Source organism: Artemia franciscana, chromosome 7, assembly GCF_032884065.1.
Source record: "Artemia franciscana chromosome 7, ASM3288406v1, whole genome shotgun sequence".
Classification (NCBI taxonomy): domain Eukaryota; kingdom Metazoa; phylum Arthropoda; class Branchiopoda; order Anostraca; family Artemiidae; genus Artemia; species Artemia franciscana.
The window spans coordinates 51,514,056-51,535,250 of NC_088869.1; the positions used below are offsets into that span (position 1 = coordinate 51,514,056).

Genomic DNA, 21,195 nt, shown 5'->3' on the forward strand with positions numbered 1-21,195 from the left:
ATCCAGACATCATTCTAGTTTTTCTTCAGGGAGAGAGGGGGGATGTAAAGCGGATATTTTTGAAAGGAATTCGAGATAACAAACAGGTTGAAACGTGACAACTTTAAAAGTAATATTTTCCTTTTGGAAAAAGTTCCGTGAACTTTACGCATTAATCCATCAGGACCTAATAAAAATGTATAACCAGAACCATATAACCTAATTTAATCTGTTTAGCATAGCCTTTAACATGCATTATTCTTTTAGCATGACTTAATTAGAAAAATTAGCTATGATTAACATTATTTAATATTTTGCATGGCTTATTCTTGAATAAAATAATAAAAATTCGATATTAAAAACATGTGGCATCATTGAGATGTCATTCGTTTGCTAATTACTGCTTTGAATTTTGACTACTTTTCATTACAGAAAATTGTAGAGCCACCTAAAAGGAAAGGAACTCCGCCTCCAGTCACCACCTTCACATTTTCCTGATTCACGGGAAAAGAGTTCCGTCCAGGGAAATAGCATGATCCAACAACGCAATACCATTCCAACTAATTTTATAAATAGACAAGATAATCATATCGTTTCTCTCAAGACTTAAAACGATCTTTACAAAATCTTTGTAAAGAAACAAACAAACAGGAGAGAGGGGAGCGGAAAAGAAAAAGGAACAGTTTGGATTACAAAACATTGACGGTTTGTTTGTTATTAATAGTAGCCTAGAGGTGTTGCTCAACTCGGAAATGGATAGGCCTTCTTAACAAAATATACTGGACGTTGATTTGAACCTTGTTTTCTTATATTGCCCTTTCATAATAAAATTATTTCAGAATTTGTATGACGTTCTGCAATTTTCTCGAAATACAAAATTGACATGTTTTCTTGTATTAAAATCAAGGCATTGTGAAAAGGCTCAGCCGAAGCTTAATCTAGCTTCAAGGGAGGGATAAACCCTTAACGTTCGGATTACTTTCAATATGACATCAAACCAGACAATAATTGAATTTTCGATATAATTTCCTCAAATGAAAGTAAGAAGCGTTATTAGAGCTTAAATCGGATCCTATATATGAGAGAGGTGGCTATACCCCCAGTCCCCAATAATTTTTTCTGACTGGACTTTTTCAGTTTTTCAAACCGAATGCTTTGAAAGATTTTGTCGCATCATTTTCATCCAAATTGTGGATTTTTTTGGTGGGGTAATTTACGGCTTGTTTCCACAACTATGCAAATGTTTTTATACTAATAATTTTATGAAAAGTATTAAATTTAACATTTTTACGTTTTTTAGTTTTTTTTTATTAGTTTTTAGTTTTTTTTTCTTTTTAGTTTTTTTGTAGTCACCTGATCCACGATCCACAGATCCACAGACAACTTATTTTTATATATATAGATAGTTTTTTTTTTACTTATGTCCTGGTCGTCATTTATACTCCCTGTGTCCCGGTGCTTTGTTGATTGCTAATCGAACATTCCTTTTGTCCTGGTCGCTTTCTCTTTGAGTTTCGTCATTTATTTTTTTCTTTTTTAGTTCTTTTAGTTTTTACCTTTTTTAGTTTTTTTTAGTTTTTTAGATGAAAATCTTTTTTAGTTTTTTCCTTTTTTTCTGTTTAGTTTTTTATTGGTTTTTACCTTTATTTTAGCTTATTTTTCAGTTTTTTCCTTTTTTTTAGTTTTTTTTTTATTTTTTATTTTTTTTAGTTTTTTACCTTTTTTAGTTTTTTTAGTTTTTTTTAGTTTTTTAGCTTTTTTACTTTTTTTTATTAGTTTTTAGTTTTTTTTTGTAGTTTTTGCCTTTTTTTAGTTTTTTCAGTTTTTTTTTAGTTTTTATTGGTTTTTACCTTTATTTTAGCTTATTTTTCAGTTTTTTCCTTTTTTTTAGTTTTTAGTTTTTTTTAGTTTTTTACCTTTTTTTAGTTTTTTTAGTTTTTAGCTTTTTTATTTTTTTTATTAGTTTTTAGTTTTTTTTGTAGTTTTTGCCTTTTTTTAGTTTTTTTAGTTTTTTAGCTTTTTTATTAGTTTTTAGTTTTTTTGTAGTTTTTGCCTTTTTTTAGTTTTTTTAGTTTTTTAGCTTTTTTATTTTTTTTATTAGTTTTTAGTTTTTTTTGTAGTTTTTGCCTTTTTTTAGTTTTTTCAGTTTTGACGTCACCTGATCCAGTTTTTTCAGGTGACGTCACCTGATCCACACATCCACAGACAGACAGACAACTTATTTTTATATATATAGAAAGATATATATATATATATATATATATATATATATATATATATATATATATATATATATATATATATATATATATATATATATATATATATATATATATATCTATATCTATATATATAAAAATAAGTTGTCTGTGTGTGGATCTGTGGATGGATCAGGTGACGTCACCTGAAAAAACTGGATCAGGTGACGTCAAAACTGAAAAAACTAAAAAAAGGCAAAAACTACAAAAAAACTAAAAACTAATAAAAAAAATAAAAAAGCTAAAAAACTAAAAAAACTAAAAAAAGGCAAAAACTACAAAAAAATAAAAACTAATAAAAAAGCTAAAAACTAAAAAAACTAAAAAAAGGCAAAAACTACAAAAAAACTAAAAACTAATAAAAAAATAAAAAAGCTAAAAAACTAAAAAAACTAAAAAACTAAAAAAAGGTAAAAAACTAAAAAAACTAAAAACTAAAAAAACTAAAAAAAAGGAAAAAACTGAAAAATAAGCTAAAATAAAGGTAAAAACCAATAAAAAACTAAAAAAAAAACTGAAAAAACTAAAAAAAAGGCAAAAACTACAAAAAAACTAAAAACTAATAAAAAAAGTAAAAAAGCTAAAAAACTAAAAAAACTAAAAAAAGGTAAAAAACTAAAAAAAATAAAAAATAAAAAAAAACTAAAAAAAAGGAAAAAACTGAAAAATAAGCTAAAATAAAGGTAAAAACCAATAAAAAACTAAAAAGAAAAAAATGAAAAAACTAAAAAAAATTTTCATCTAAAAAACTAAAAAAAACTAAAAAAGGTAAAAACTAAAAGAACTAAAAAAGAAAAAAATAAATGACGACACTCAAAGAGAAAGCGACCAGGACAAAAGGAATGTTCGATTAGCAATCAACAAAGCACCGGGACACAGGGAGTATAAATGAAAAAAGCTAAAAAACTAAAAAAACTAAAAAAAGGCAAAAACTACAAAAAAAACTAAAAACTAATAAAAAAAATAAAAAAGCTAAAAAACTAAAAAAACTAAAAAAAGGTAAAAAACTAAAAAAACTAAAAACTAAAAAAAACTAAAAAAAAGGAAAAAACTGAAAAATAAGCTAAAATAAAGGTAAAAACCAATAAAAAACTTAAAAAAAAAACTGAAAAAACTAAAAAAAGGCAAAAACTACAAAAAAAAACTAAAAACTAATAAAAAAAAGTAAAAAAGCTAAAAAACTAAAAAAACTAAAAAAAGGTAAAAAAAAAAAATAAATAAAAAATAAAAAAAAAATAAAAAAAAGGAAAAAACTGAAAAATAAGCTAAAATAAAGGTAAAAACCAATAAAAAACTAAAAAGAAAAAAAGGAAAAAACTAAAAAAAATTTTCATCTAAAAAACTAAAAAAACTAAAAAAGGTAAAAACTAAAAGAACTAAAAAAGAAAAAAATAAATGACGACACTCAAAGAGAAAGCGACCAGGACAAAAGGAATGTTCGATTAGCAATCAACAAAGCACCGGGACACAGGGAGTATAAATGACGACCAGAACATAAGTAAAAAAAAAACTAACAAAACTAAAAAGAAGGTAAAAACTACAAAAAAACTAAAAAGAAAAAAAAACTAAAAACTAATAAAAAAACTAAAAAATCTAAAAATCTAAATAAACTAAAAAAGAAAAAAAAAGGAAAAAAATAAAGGAGAAAAACAAAACTAAAAAACGAATGTATACACAGACCGGGACACCTGGATACAAATGACGACCGGGACACAGGGAATATAAATGACGACCGGGACACAGGGACACAACTACAACGGGGACACCGGGGGAAACAGGGGGATATAAATGACGACAGGGACACCGGGACAGGGAATGGTCGATTAGCAATCACCATCAACAAAGCTCAAGGGCAATCATTAGAATCATGAGGTATAGATCTGAATACAGATTGTTTTCCCATGGACCATTATATGTTGCATGTTCAAGAGTCGGTAAACCTGACAATCTATTTATATGCAAAGACAATGGGACAGCAAATAATGTTGTATATTCGCAAGTTTTACGTAGTTAAAACCATATATATATATATATATATATATATATATATATATATATATATATATATATATATATATATATATATATATATCTATATTCACAGGTGGGACATAGGGACACAACTACAATGGCGCGTAACTATAAGGGCAATCATTAGAATCATGAGGTATAGATCTGAATACAGATTGTTTTCCCATGGACCATTATATGTTGCATGTTCAAGAGTCGGTAAACCTGACAATCTATTTATATGCAAAGACAATGGGACAGCAAATAATGTTGTATATTCGCAAGTTTTACGTAGTTAAAACCATATATATATATATATATATATATATATATATATATATATATATATATATATATATATATATATATATATATATATATATATATATATATATATATATATATATATATATATATATCTATCTATATTCACAGGTGGGACATAGGGACACAACTACAATGGCGCGTAACTATTATGGCGCGTAACGACTTACGCGCGCGGGGGGGCTTGGGGGGGGCGCGAAGCGCCCCCACCAACTAGGTGTTGGGGTGGCGCGAAGCGCCACCCCAACAGCTAGTATATATATATATATATATATATATATATATATATATATATATATATATATATATATATATATATATATATATATATATATATATATATATATATATATATATATATATATATATATATGTATATATATATGATGAAAAGAGAAATATATATATAGAATTAAAAAAAATATTCGGGCAAATTATTTCTTCATTTTGAAGAAATGGAAATGCTGTTTCTTCAAATTTTCAATCATCAAAAGATGGTTGATTCGGGTGAAGTTAAGTAATTCCCCATGACGAGATGTTTAGTTGCCTACTGCACGTAATTTTTACTTCATGGATTATACGGACGACACGTTATTAAAATTCCAAGAAAACGTTTAATACTTTAAAAAAAAATTAAAGAAAGAAGCTATCAAAGATTACTAATTGCTATGACTAGTTACTGATTAGTTATTACTAGCTGAATAATTATTTAGGCTCTGAAAGGAAAGAACTAATTGAGAAATAACTTACGCTTTGCGTTCAGAGGTAGAGGAAGAAACCATTTCATACATCTGAGGGCTTGTCGTCGGCTGGTCAATAAGATAAAATGCCGTACTATCTGGAAACAAAATATGTTTTACAAAGTATTAACTACACCTTTTGAAAAACTGATGTTATTTTCCAAGAGCGTATCCAGGATTTTTGTTCGGGAGTAGGGGGGGGGGGAATGGATAGTTGTTTACATAAAAAATCGAAAACTCATCTGTATTAATTTTTGGTACATTTTTATGAGTCGGACGGAAATTCTGGGAGCGGGGAGGGGGTTCAAACCCGCATACCACCTTTCCCCTAGATGCGGCTTTGGTATTTCAACACTATGCCGTAGAACCTTTTACACTAGCAAAACTTGAAACTATACGTTACATTGTGCACTCTTGGGAAGCCAATGTTTTTCTTAAAGTAGGTATTACTCATGCTCTACATAGTATTTTATCTTATGTTTCGGGAAAACAACATATAGCTATAATATGCTGTTTCTGGAATGGCAATTAATAGTCTTTCCCAGAGTGTCTTTTTATTGAAAGCGACTTTTCTGCAATAACAATAAGATTATCATCTAAGCTTGAATCCCGATTTCCACTCCATGATTTCAATTTTGAATAGTTTACTTTTAATGACTGCAATGTTTTGATCAGATGATCCTGATGGTTTTATAGATTTTTACCTCAGCCTAGTGTAAAACACTTTGTTCCAATGTGAAAGATTATACTTTAACATAACATAAACTAACCACCTAACATAAAAAATTGCGTACGTAGTGTGGAAGCCGCTTAATTTAAGATGACAGTCCTTAAATGCTCCAATGTTCAACTTTCAGAATTCAACGAAAAGAATCGGATGTTTGAGGGATGAATCCTTACTCAGGGGTGTCAAAAGTGCGTTTTAATTGAAGCGAATAATACAGACTTACCATTTCATTATAGTTAGTGACATGATTGGTCAAATGCTCAAATAATTATATTATAATTATAAATAATTACATTATAAATACAACATAATAAATAATATATAATGTAATGTAAAATATAAATAATAATATAATATAATAAACATAAATATGATAAATATTATAATAATAATTATATAATATAATAATAATTATAATAATTAAATATTCATAAATAATTACATTAGGGGCATTATGACCACTTCTATTTCAGACCACCAGTAGCTACACCATAAAATATATTTCTGGATACCAAACTACTCAACAGGTATATGACTTCTTCACCAATTTTTACGTGGAATGACTGCTTCAGACCCGTAAGTCGGAGCTCCAAAATCGGAACAATGAGATATTTTAAAAATAAATAAAGTATAATAGGTAAGTAGTTAAATTTGACTAGATCGCATTGCTAGAACGTGGAATCGAAGGAATATCAACGACAACCTTCTTATTGGTTGAAAAGATAGAAACTAAAATATTTGACACTAGACAAATGAAAGTATACGGATACAAATGTACTATATTTTTCTTCAAAATTCTGCCCCTTATAAAGAATGCCAGAAACAATAAGGATCTTAGTGCCGCTGATTCAGCAAAGACGCTACAAATGTTTGAAAGTTTTTGATGCGTTATAACCGATGAATTTAGCCTTACAAAATTGGTCTACTTAGTCACTATTAGTGCCCATAAAATCTTACTAAATGATAAGTATATGTTGTTACAAGATAGACAAAAAATATTTTTCGTTCATGCAAAAAACCGAATTCAATAATAACAATACCGAATATCGATATTTCAACAGAAGTGAATGCATGAAAAAAGCGTTAATAGTGAAACGTTAACTCTGGTTATCAATATGTAGAGTTTGATGATTTTCACAAGAGTACCCATGATGCCTCAAAATTAAATAGTCTAAATCATTCCTAAAGAGTTGAGAAACATAAATTCAAAATGTTCCTAAAAGTTGCAAGAGCATCATTATTGTAATTTTACATCCTAATAATTCTAGGGATGTCGTCTTTTATGTTTCATCTTCGTTGGAATTAAATTTTGTCATGACAAATTTACGGCTTTCTGAAAAATAGACATTAATTTGTCTACTAGAAAGATAACCAATAAAAAAGGTAAAATTACGGCTTTGGAAATCAAACAAACAAGTCTACTTTTATCTAAGAGAAACAAAACTTCCTCAGAAAGACGTGAGGGTGAGGGAGCGGGGGATTGTAAGGTTCTCAAATGGTCTTCACTTTGTCTAGCGTTTCCATGGGAAAACGTTATTTACGGTCTACCTGATGTTAACGCACAGGTCAACACGGTTCCACCACTGGCACTTCTTCAAATCTTTGGCTTCCTTCGACAATATCCCTAGATTTGCTTTATAAGTTCTAGCTTTATTCTTCAAATCAGGTCACTCGCAGACACTTTATAGGCAGGGAACAGGAGGGAAAACGCCTTCAAATATTTTCCTGGGGAGAAGGGATAGAAAAAAGTTTTCACCCACAATAAGTAATATTTTTTCAAACAAATGAAATCATATTTATGAGTGTTTTTTTGTAATTTTTCATGAGGGAGAGGGGGACTCTGGTTTCCTTCATCAGGAGGGGGACCATGATTATTATCCAGACTCTACGAAAAGGACGATAACAAGAAATTAATGGTACATTATAATATTTCAATAATGCGTTTAACTAAACTTCGACTGCCACGAATAGTCTAATAAATGATTTATAAATTGTTTAAGCTTTTCCTGGAACTTATTAGAGAATATTTATAAACAATAAAGTGATTGATATCATGAGTCAATGCTGTTCATGTAGACACAAAGATTAAGTCCATAATATTGTTATATACAGTTAAGAGACTAAAATATTGAACCAATTAATTCCTGAAAGTAAACAGCGAAGGAAAATGAAACAAGACACATTGCTTTCATTATTTATTTGCATTTTGTATCACACATCTGGTCTGATAGAATAGACACGATTGTTTGTTTTCATCACGCATTTGACACTACAGAATTTGTTTCAATATGTTTTTAGCATTCACTTAGCCAACCTGACTTACTGAAAAGGAAAAAAAGGCCAAATAAATGAAGGACAAAAAAGCTGGTCAATGATAAATGCCATTTCATTTTGGATTATAACTCCTCATCATCCCCTAACTTCATTGTGATCATTTAAGAATAAAGACACGTATATTAATATTAAAATCACAGGCAATTTAAAAAATACAATCAATCGGCTTGGCTTCTGAACGACTCATGACTGCAATCTCAACAGCAACGCTAGTGTTCCATGGGCGGTGAGTTCAAATAGATTTGACACCAGATGTTACACAATAAATCTCTGTTATTGCAACAGACTCCCATAACTGACGCAGTTTTCCAAACAGACCCGTTTGATCAAGTGTCAATCAATTGGAAAAGGAACCACACGAGAAATCCCTCCGAGAGATGCAAACAAGGGATGGGAGGAAGGAGGGGGTGGGGTATGTGTGTGTGAGAATCTTCAAAAAGTATTTCAGATGTATTTTATGAGCCATTTTCGACTGTGCGATTCGCAGGCTAGTATCTTTGACCAATAGGTGCCAATCAATAGGAAAAATGAACCACACAGGAGCTTCCTCTTAGAAGTGAGAATCAAAGGAGGATTGAGAGTTTTTGAAGTGTTTCAGGTTTCCCAGGAATTTTGATAACCTTTTCATTTTATTTTCTCCCTAATAATTCCTTCGTAGGATTTTGGCGACTTCTCTTTCCGGATTTTTGTCTTATTTTTGAATTTGTTTTTGGACACGAAAGCAGCAAGCAAAGTGGCCAAAAGCTTTAGAATTCTTATTGATTTTTAGTTAGATAGATAAGATAAGATAATATTTATTTGCAAAAGGCTATCACAAGCTCTAAAGAGCCGAATTCGCTTTATATGTCACTAAAAGCTAAGAAAAAAAAATATCAAAATAGTACATTAAGTCAAACACTTAAAATTAAAAGGGATTAAAAAAGCAAAATCATCAAAGATAAAGGGCAACTTAACAATTAAATTACAAAAACATTGCAGTAAATAAAAAAAGAATAAAAACGGCAATAGAGGAAAAGGGGAATTTGGCAATTAATCACGAATTATTATTAAAGTGTCCCAGAATAAAGGATATAAAACTTTTGCGAAACCTTTCTGTAACAGCATGGATCGGAGAGTAAGTTGAAATTGCTAAGGAGGCTGACCGGGGGAGTCGGAGTCTAATGGGATTGCGAAAATCAGGGAGTAAGTCCTCAGTACGGGGATTGGAAATGACTGATTTAACGAAAAGCAGGCAAATTTTTTCCCTCCTTTCTTTTAAGGTGGTAATGCGCGCAGCTTTAAGGAGGAAGGAGTATGGAATTTTGCCTTCTTTGTAAATGATCCTGAGCGAACGCTTTTGGACCGACTCGATTTTGTCACTAAGTTCATTTGAAAGTTGCGAATGCCAGACCGGACATGCATATTCCAATAACGGCCTGATAAAGGATAAGTAAACACGGAGGGAATGTATCTTAGGACAATTAAATTTGTTTAGTAGCTTAAAAATGGATAGTGAAACATTTGCTTAATTGCCTAATTTTCTTTTGTTACTTATATATAGCTACTACTACCTTACAGGACTAAATGCAGGCTATAATTTTCGTTGCAATTTCCAAAAAAAAGCAAGTGAACCTGTTTTATTGAATATTACCAATAGGCGAACCCAATTTATATTATCAAAAATTTTCTCATAGAAATGTCCAATGAAAAGGCCGTGGGAGAGGGATTGCGTAGTTTAAAAAATTGCTTAAAATTCATCCCAGTCTTTTTGATTTTTGAAAAATGTGAAGTTTTTGTAGTATTCCTTCCCTATATATGGAGTTACTATTTAGTAATAATACCTAATTTGCAGAAATTCAATTAATCAGAAAGAAAAATAGTTTCCTCTTCTACTTTTTTATTTCATGTTTTCATATTTCTTTCTTCAACTTACTAATTCCTAAACTTCAAAATAAACTCATTTGAAAGACTACCAAGAAGGGAAGCTATAAGCGAAGACACAAGGGGTAGCTTAAAAAAGGGATAAAAATTATAACATTCTGGATTATACCATAAACTAAATGGGGATAAAACTGTATCTTCTCCTTAGCCATTTCTTTGATTTTAAAAGTTTTGGCTATTTGTAATAGTAAAAATTTTCCCAATAATAGGTGTTAATAACAATCTGTTAGAAAATTATTTTCATGGTTAAACAAGCCATATAATTCCTTGGTACGAATATTATTTAAGCTCCCTGTCAAAGCAGTTAATATACATAATCTATGTCGATGTAAAAAAAAAAAAAAAAAAAAAAAAAAAAAAAAAAAAAAAAAAAAAAAAAAAAAAAAAAAAAAAAAAAAAAAAAAAAAAAAAAAAAATTTAGAACAAACGGTAACATTTTTTTTTTTTTGAAAACAGAATATATATATTCTTATACTTTCGGTTGCTTAATTTTAAGGCAATTTTCTTATTTTTGTATCTATTGCAACAAAAGATCAACACTAATATAACATATTTTGGAAGAGGGGGGATACTCTTAGCTTTGGATAGTACTTACCTTTCGCATCTTGTTTTTAATTTGCTGTTTCAAAAAATAAAAAAATAAAAATAAAAATAAAAAATCAATATAATTATCAATCTTTTCGTTTTCTCAAGATGTATAGGGTTGGCAAATAATAAAGAATAACTGCTTACCTCTTGCATCTGGCTTCAGCAAAATCGATGTGTATTTAATTATAGGACTACATCGAACCGGTTCACTTCCACTGGTGCTACTTACAGTATGGTACTTGAGAACGTATTTGTTATCATCTTTCTGTAGTAGAACAATAGAATCTTCAAGGACGAGGACATGAAGGTCAATCGGACGTCTGTCTTTGCACCGCCAGGTGAGCGGACCTTCATGAACCAGCCTCCGTCGAGTAAGGTCGAAGTTCTTAAAAGTAAAGACATGTCAAACTTGTAATACAACGCTTTTTATTTCCTTTATACGTTATAGTATGATATCTTTTAGTTTATGAATTGATTGATCGTTAACAGTAATGAATACAGGATGCATATAATTTTTAAATAGTTTTTTAAGAAGAATTTTCGTAATTTTGTATATAACTTTTTTCAACGCAAATAAACATGTTCCTGAGTTAAAAAATACTTAAAAGGAAAAAAGAACCCTCGAAAGATATAGGGAAAAACTGTAAAAATAACTGAAAAATAACAATAGTTTAATAATAAATAAAATGGAGGAATAGTGCCATAGAATTACCAAGTAAGATAGAAGGCAACGTGGAAAAATTTTAAGCCATATAGGTTGGCCGTCACGAGCGATTAGAAGCAGGAACTTAAGGGGGGACTTGAAACAGCCACATGAAAATGAAGGGGCTCGTAACCCTGTTGGTTTGAGGATTAGATTCAGATAGTCATTATTAATAATATTGGAAGCTCTTCACGCTAAAAACGACAAAATATAAAAAGGGGTTCCACTAAGAACATCGTAAAAAGTATGACAGCAGTAGAAATTATAAAAGAGTAAATTAATCAAATTTATCTTCTTTATTATAATATGGAGGGACACAGGGACAAATGCGTGGGACCCTCTCTAGCCCGAAGCCTAAAAAATCAAGATTATCCATGTCGTTCTCGAATTTTCCGCTTTTTCTTCTATTTTTTGTGGGGGTTGTTTTAACAAGTCCGATTCATCCAGATGTAAAAAAAAAATTCTGAGACCACTAATCTAACTCTATACATATCAGAAGCCTGAACTCTAATGGGACTTGAAACACATTCTAATTAATTTCATTATTCAGAAATCTGAAAAGTGCTCAGCTATAATTTTCCATTCTTCTTTATGAAATATTTCTGTAATCTCCTATATAATTTTTCTTCCCTTCTCTTTTGCCTTCAAGTTTTATTATTAAGAGTGACATTTATTTGCAGTCAGTCATATATATATATTCTTTTAAATAGTTAGTAACATTTGACCCGAGTGAAAAACGACACTTCGGATATGAGTCTGCATTCTCTTTTTTCCTTTTCATTTTTTTTATTATCGTCCTTTGTTTTTTTTTTCTTTTCTTTCTTATGATGGAATCCATTGGCGTCAGAAAGCGTGCAGGAGACTATGCCTCTGACCCAGTGTTCAACACTGTTTTTGTGCCACACCAATTCTCTTGGTCCATTACCATTCAGTGAGGCTTCTTCGATTGTATTTTTTTTTTCATTTTTGCTACAAATTACATCCATCAAATCCGAGTAAAGATATAATTCTCAGTGATAGTATGTCACTATTTATTGTTATTTTAGTATGTTTGTGAAAATGCATCCGCCCAATATTTGCCCGACTCTGTATATCGGACAATTTACCGCTACTCAACTACAGTTTTGTGTGGAAGTCCTGAAGCAGGTCAATCAACAAAGATACTATCAAAGTTTTTTTTTCCCTTTAATCTTTTACTTTTTAAGGGAAAAGGAGGTAATTTCTTCCTCTCTATTTTCTTTCTCCTTTTCAGCTTCTAATTTTTCATATAGATCTTCAAGCATATTTCCATACTTGAGAGGGAACATGGAAGAGAAGAATCTATATTTCGAAGACAAGGCCAAAGGAGACAAAAGAATGGCCAAATAGGCAAAAGAAAGAAAACCATAAAGTCATCAGAAAAACCTCGCAAAAAAAAAACACAAAAAATAGTCAAACATATATTTTACCCTTAGTTCGTGATCCGATTTGTCGCCAGACGACTTATCTAATCGTTTCTGCAGTTCTGCTAATCGATGCTGATTCTCCGCTTCATGAATAGACGCATTGACCACTTTGAGAAGTGCACGTGATTTTTCGAGTGCAATTTTAATTGGTTGATGATCTGCGTGTTTTACAGGGGTATGTCGTAAAAGTGACTCCAAAAGAAGTGGGTATTTTGTGAGTCGTTGCATTCCAGTGGGTAAGAGATCCTATAACAGAATTTCCTGTTTTAAATATGATAGCAGTATACAAAAAAGAGGAATATATATTTCTTGATGAATAAAATCATCTTCGAGCGTAATTCCCATGCACTTTCTCCTTATTCCTTATTAACTGCTAACTAAATTTTCACCTGCATTAAATGTTGTGTGTTTAATATGACCTGAAATAAGATAATGTAAAACCCTTTTATCATTTTTCTATAAATGACAACTATTATTAAAGCAGCATAATTATTTACACCATCATAATTATTGTAGCAGCACAATTTATTCAACTGTTCGTTTTACTTTATTAGTTTATTTAGTTTATTAAGTTTGTTTTAGTTTATTCATTCACTTTAGTAAGATTGATCTTGAGAATATTCATAAATACTTTATAAGATTTCAAAATACAAGAAATGAACCTGAACATTTTATCAATCGGATTCCAAGTGAATGAATAGAATGCATGGAGACAAAGTTTAAGGGTTTACACTATATGTGGAACATACGATTTTGCGACAAAAATATTGGTATAATTTCCACCAAAAGAACAAAATTCTTATATCATTTGATTCTTTAGTTTCAAATTTATCCGTTCCCTAAACCAGAGTTATGATATTACTTAAACTTTTTCTTAAAAAATGATCTAAACATACTTAAAAAATAGAAATATTTTTCCTGCATTCGCCCGTTTTGGCGCACTTTCAGCTTAATTTCTGAATCTAAAATCATAAGTGCAGTCAATTTTGAAAATGATATTCGATGCATGCATAAAACTAAATCTCAGATATTGAAAGATCCAGGATTATTGTTTTATCTTTAAAAGCTGAAATCGTGGAGCTGCCAAAAAATAAACTAAGCTAAATAAAAGCCAAGACTTAGATAAAAAAAAAACAAAAAACAATAAGCTAAAAATCTAAGTAAAGATTTACTTATTTACATATTTTATTTGTTTATTCATATAGTGTTTATTTATTCATTTATTGACGTAAATTTACCAATATTATTTAATATTATTAAGTAATATTAATAATAATACTAATCTAAATAAATAATAACCTAAAAAAGGAGCTGAAAACCTGCACAGATGACATAAGCATTCCAACTACACAACAATATATTTAAAATACTTGTATTATACTTATAATATATATATATATATATATATTTCAAGAACTTAGTATGAATATTTTTAACTTACAATCCCACCAGTCCTGCCTTATACTATCTGCTTTATAACACCTAATAGCTGTAACAATCAAAACGAAATATTTTTCCATAACACGAAACAAGAGCGTTGTAATTTTTTTTTTTTTTTTTTTTTTTTTTTTTTTTTTTTTTTTTTTTTTTTTTTTTTTTTTTTTTTTTTTTACCGGCTGTGAATTACATTGTTTTCTCGTACTGTCAGGGTTAGATAGCGTTGTCTCAGAACTTATTTATTCATACCTGTAGTTGTATACCTGAATACCTTAAATGGGCTTACCTTAAGTTGCAATCTTCGACAGACCGGGTTCATTTCAGCATCATAAAGGAATTTATCAAGTTTAGTTTCCTTTTTGCGTCGCTCCTTAAGGGCTTCAAGAGCGAAGGATTGATGCTGACAAAATTGACTGGCCGCCCTTTGCAATCTTTCGCCCTCTTGCCCATCAAACTGTAAAGGAAAGAAGAAATCAAAGTTAAAGTAATCGCTAGGTTTATCTTAGACGAAGGGCTTGAACTGGCATTGATCGTGCATAAAAGCTTTATCAGAGATTTTCGGAGGGAGGACGAAAGAGCACAGTTTTCTGCCCATTCTATAAGACAAAAAGCTAAATTTTTCAAAAAAAAAAAACAAAAAAAAAAAACACTCTATGTGATGAGACTGAAAATTATAGAGACTTGCTTATAGACAAAATATTTACTTTGAAGGTTCCCATTAATTTTTACCTTTTTTTTTACGAAACTTCGGATTCGAACCTGTTACTTACAGAATCCTGTTGCTAAAGCATATAACTTTAAAAATTAATTATAAGTAAGAAATAATGACCGTCAATCGCTTCTACTTTCCAATATTTTCCCCTAAACCCATGTTGAAACCAAAGTTTTTTTCTGTTTTAGGCTTTTTACTTCTTAAGCAAACCGTTAACCCCGTTAATCATGAGCGTTAACCAATTAACAGTATAATCTGAGTCAAGTTAAAACAAAGCAGATAGAAAAGGCCCTATCTTCTAGATTCAGTCTTAACCTGTTACTGAAAGAATATGACTTTATAAAACATAAAAAATAAATAAAATAAAACGTAAATATAATAATAATAACAAATAAAATGTATAATAACAATAAACGTGAATATAAACATAAATATGTAAAATAAAAGTAAAGAAAAACAGCCCTTCAGACCCGACTCACAATTTTGGTAACTGAGCCAAAATTAAAAAAAAAAGTCTTTTGTTTGTTTAATATTTCAGTTTTTACTGGAACAATGTCAATAGTAGGTTGAAATTTAATAAAATAACTATATTTTGATATTTTTATACATGATTTAATAAATTTAATAGAAATAACTGAAGCTTTTCAAGAATTAAGCTCGAGTGTAAGATTTAAGACTATTTAAGAAAACTACCAACCAAAATTTTGGAGAGAGTAACCAAGCACACGGGTTTAAGAAGAAGAAGAAAAGGAAATAAAAGTAGAAAGAATTAGAAAATAAGAAGAGTAAAGATGGGCATCTTTAAATAACAAGATAAAAATAAGAGGAAAAAGTACAGAAAAATAAAAATAAAAACTAGCTGAAAAAGATAAAGGAATTTCAATAATACCACAAAATATACAGTATTTCTTCCCCAAGGACTCAACTGGATCTTAAAACAACACCAACATACCTAATTAAGAAACGATAGAAGGACTTTCATTTCCCGGGAACAATAAATAACTCCACTTGTCCAGTAAGAGACGTGACACGAGTCAAAGAAACAAACGTTTAATTAAATTAGTTACGCCACAATTTTAAGATTTCGGGCTTTTTGAAGCGCAAGAAAAACAAAAGCTAGGAAAAATTACGACCTGGGAATGAAAACCAGCAGTTGCTTCTTAAATATTTACTCTCTAAGCAGTGCTAGTGAACATACTTGCCATAAGAAATAGTAAACAAACAAAATTACGCTGAAAATTTAAAAAAAAAGATTCACCTGCTTTTTAAAATTACGGACCAGATACCCCTTTCCTCAGCGCCCTTCGTCACTCCACTTCGAAAATATTACAAAATGAAAAGGTATTGACTGTCATTTTTGGTGTTGTTTATAGAAAGAAGAACACGAATAAAGTAAAAGATGATTTTGGCTGTATTTGAGAGTTATCTTTGAAAGACTCCAAAACGTCCCAGTATCCAAAGACGAATTTTGGAGATAATGATTAAAGCTCTTGGAATAATGACAGTTAAGCAATCAAGTCAATTCTGGTCAACTCTACAATTTCAGATTGAGTTGCTATTCAATATATAATATTTTAAGCAGCCCATATGAGTAAAAAACAAATCTTGGGATAGGGCAGTGGATTGAATAATGTGTGTTTTGCCCAAGGGTTCTTCGGTTCAAGTTTTCCCGCCGCAGGGAGAAGGATTTCATAGGGTTAATTCAATTCATCAATTTTTTTCTTGTAGTGGCGCAGTGGGGTTGATCTCAGATCCCAGAGTTCAAATTCTGCTGCAGCAACACACTACAGGACTGTGATGAGATTAATCCATTCCAGTGATGAGATTAATCGAGAGCGCCTCCATACTAATCCAAACAAGAAGAAGGAGAAGCATTAAACAGAAAAGTGATGTTAATAATACCTCAAAATATTTAACATGTTGAGAACCGCATCTCCTTTTTTTTGTGACATTCGACACTCACTTTCAAAAACTTACAAAAGGAGTGTGTTTATATATTGATAGTCGCATGGTTCTCTACAAGAAAAAGAAGAAAAAAACTATGGGAGGAGCCATCTTCGATGTGTTTGAAACTTAATTACAAGCTACTCTGAGTATTTCTCGACCTTTCGAGCAGTTTATTATTAACTCAGGAGTTTCAGGTTAAAACCTATTTGACGATTGAAAAGTATGCAATCAGGCTAGCACTGATTCGGACAGCCTATAGAATGCACCAAACTCAATCCCTAGAGAAGTTCTACCAAATGGCACCGAAGTGGAAAAGATTAAACTTTGGCTATCCGGACCACGCTTGAATGGAATTATAAAAGTAAAATAAAATCTTTGGGGTTTCTTGGGAAGCTGAAAAAAAAAGCTTCAACAGATTAGGAGGGAAGAGGAACGTTCACCAGTATCGTGGTATCTGATATTATAACGTTGTAAGTAATTTGTATCAGTAGTAGCATACGGAAGCTAATGTAGTTTAAACTTAAAAGTAGATAGGCTTCAAGTAGAGAATAAGTAGTAATAGATGGAAATTCAATGAAACTCCAATACACTAGTAAGTAAATCAGCTAAAAAAATAAACTTAATCAAAACTAGACAATCAAACTATCATCTCTTAAGGGCAACCTACTAAAGAGCGAACTCTAGCCAATAGTAACTGCAGATTTAAAAAACCTGCTCTAAAAAGACTGTCAAGTGTTAATATAGCTATAGCAATAAAAAAAAATAATAATAAAATAAAATTCAATTTCCGAAAAAATACATCTTCATATACAAGATGATATAATACATACATCTTTTGACAAGAGTATGATGTCATACTTGATTGATTCCGTCATCTCATTCCCTGAAATGTCGTTATGTCTTATAGTAAAGGACGAACTCTGGTTCATAGTAACTGATTTTGATCTATAATCGACAGATATGAGCTGATTATTAAAAGAACGTAGCATTACCTTAAAATTGGCTTGGGTAAAAGTGAAAGCACAAAACAAGATACAATTTTTCTTCACAAAGTGTATTATTTTGGTTTCAAAGCCATCATTGACAATGCGGTTCGCTCTTTACTAGGTACTGCCTAAGAAAAAGACGAAGGTTTTTCTTATGTGTGATATATATCATTCGTATATAAGACATTTAGAAGAGAATCTGACTTCGTCTCCTTATCAGTTACTGGTAAAATGAGATGATTGGAAGAGAGAACGCCATTCGAATTAATAAACATTCCTAGCTTCTAAACGGGTAATACTTGAACACTAAGATGAATAAGAAATATAGAACGGTTTTATAATTCAGTGTTACTTCTACTAATCATGTTATTTACGTTATTCTCGAAAATCAAAAGTTTCTTATTACCATTATACACCACGGCAAGAGTTAAGGTTTGTTTTAGTTTTAAAAACAAAGAAGGATGGAGCCTTGGTCTCAACACGGGTTTAGGGGAAAATATTGGAAAGTAGAAGCGATTGACGACCATTATTTCTTACTTATAATTAATTTGTTAAAGTTATATGCTTTAGCAACAGGATTCTGTAAGTAACAGGTTCTAATCCGAAATTTCGTAAAAAAAGAAAAAAATTCATGGGAACCTTCAAAGTAAATATTTTGTCCATAAGCAAGTCTCTGTAATTTTCAGTCTTACCACACAGTGTGTGTTTTTTTTTTCGAAAAAATTTCTTATTGGAATCCGTTTCATCTTGCCTAGCCTACACATCTTAAAGGTATAGCTCTGGAGCGCATTCCGCCTACAGAAAATATTAATTTGGTATGAGGAACTAACTCAACTTTGTTCGGAAACGTCTATAGAGAATTAGAGCATTCAACAAGGGTAGTTCATTCGCTCCTCACAGAGATTTTAGAGGAATTTGAAAACAAAACTCCAACAGGAGTCGTAGTAAAGGGCAGGAGCTTCAAAAAATATGTTCACTTTACTAGGTCCCCGTTAAGAAAAAGCCAAAGCCTTTTTCTTCTGCGTTTCATTGTAAAAAGCCAGTACATATCAAAACACGAAATTACGTTTAAAATAACCTATATACGTACAATAAAAAAAAAGAAAAAACAGCAACAATATTCTTGATTCCAGTTTCAAATCATAAACGTTGACTCGAATTCAAGACTTAAATTCATTGACTGAATTCAAATCCCCTGTTTTTATCGGAGAGATTCCTAACCGCCGTACTACGGTGACTATCTATATAAGAAATTACCAAACATTTTCTGAGTAATATTTACGATTAAGTAAGTCACGAAAACAGGGATATTACAGCTAAGTCCAATGACTAATAGTCATTTGGTATAGCTAAAGGAACCCTACCAACGAATTCAGCCACTAAATTTATTAATAAACAAATACAAGTTCAAATAGGGATAACTCCTTTTATTAGACAGTCAAAAGGATACAAAAAATTCAGGATATTTCGATCACATATCCAGTGAACATTATCCGCAGATAAACTGATGGGAAAAATACCTACATTTATTAATGTCTAGATCTCATCCTCCTATTTAGGAGTTAAATTTATTTCTAATTATTCAATTAGAATATGACTAAATCACATTACATGATAAAAAGAGACGAAATACAGAAGAAAGAACTTACCATGCACAAGAGAATATCACCAACGTTGTCAATAACACCTTTGGATTTTCGTTTATGTTTCATAAATGTGTTGAACCGGGCATGGATCTCAATCATTTCATTCAAATTGGCAAATAGCAAATTCAAGATGTCAGGAATCAAATTGGACTCAGTTAAGGGACGGCAGAACACTCGGTCGAGAACTTTCAAACACCGAACATGGCTTCTTTCAGTATGAAACAGTTCTACAAAAATCAATTAAAAATTCGACGAATTGCGAATAGAAGGGACTTGAGTCCTCATGCGTCTTACTATGTATGAATAAGTAAGTAACTAATCAAACATGTATCTATCCTTCGCTTGTATCCATCCATTTTTTTCCATTTTATTTTCTTTAAAGGAAATAATTAATTTTACTGATTTTTTTCTTTTAATTTCTTTCTTTGATTTCATTCATTAATTTCTTTTTATTTCACTGAGGTCATACTTGGTGATTTAGGAGGGGAGGCTTGAACCTCTCGAACCCTTCCTAAAAAAAATGCACAGAAACAGGCACTTTCTGGTTACTTTGTGGCTGAAACAGACCTTTCCAAATTAGAGTAACTACTCCTATTCTGAGTCAAAATTTTTAGCATGATATGGAAATTCTATTGGTTTTATAATAGGCTACATCCTAGAGGCCCCTCTCTCCCTAAAAAAAGCGAAAGTAAGCTAAAGTAAGTAAACAGAGGTCCAATAGAAAATAACTCACTCTTTCTTGATACACAACAGTTAGGACGACCCTGACCACGTCCAGACGCATACTAGATAAGTTAGTATAGACATCTGGGCATTAAAAAAGAAAGAAAGAAAACCACCAACTATCTTAATGTTCAATAATGTTGAATAAACTATCAAGAATTTTTGAATTTTGAAGATTCGAGTCATGTTTTCATAGCAATTAGAGACAGTTCTTGAAAAAAAATGTATGTTGAACGTATTGGTTACTTAAAATAGGAGAGAAAAGGAACAGCAAGAAAAGAAAAGGAACAAACAAGAAACAGAAAGGAACAGCAAGAAAAGGAACAGCAAAGAAAAGTAGTCCAAATGGTGGCAGAATTCCTTTCGGCAGCAGCAGACACAATTTTGGTAAGTGGCGGCAGGCTGATTTCAACCTGTCTTGACTAATCTTTGGTCAATTGTTACGTTCTCTTTTCATGTCATGGTGACAACAACTTAATTGTGCTGCATTTTCCTTTTATACAGTTCCTCCTGTGTTGTAAGCTGTATGAATTTCTTACAAGAAGACTCTACTGTCACACAAGGTATTGGCTCCAAGGCAATATTCTTTGAATAAAAAAGTTTAATTTTGTTGATTTATAACATGTATTTTGGAGGTTTCAATAATCTTCGGTCTCTTAAGCGGCTCAAGCAAATGGGTTTTATCCTGAAACTGTTTTAAAATTTATTAGCACTAA

General features: G+C 30.7%; 1 protein-coding gene across 11 annotated transcripts in view; it reads right to left on the bottom strand.

Moving 5' to 3' along the window:
* The window catches only part of LOC136029437 (rho guanine nucleotide exchange factor 11-like), a 349,966-nt gene that overhangs the window by 37,406 nt on the left and 291,365 nt on the right, over nt 1–21,195 (bottom strand). For 9 of the 11 annotated variants that reach the window (XM_065707834.1, XM_065707833.1, XM_065707831.1 and 6 more), the window contains one exon: nt 5,322–5,409. The exons of the other annotated variants lie outside the window; for them this stretch is intronic. In XM_065707834.1, coding sequence (XP_065563906.1) covers nt 5,322–5,409 — 88 coding nt within the window. The remainder of the gene's footprint in view (nt 1–5,321; nt 5,410–21,195) is intronic. 11 annotated transcript variants of the gene reach the window in all.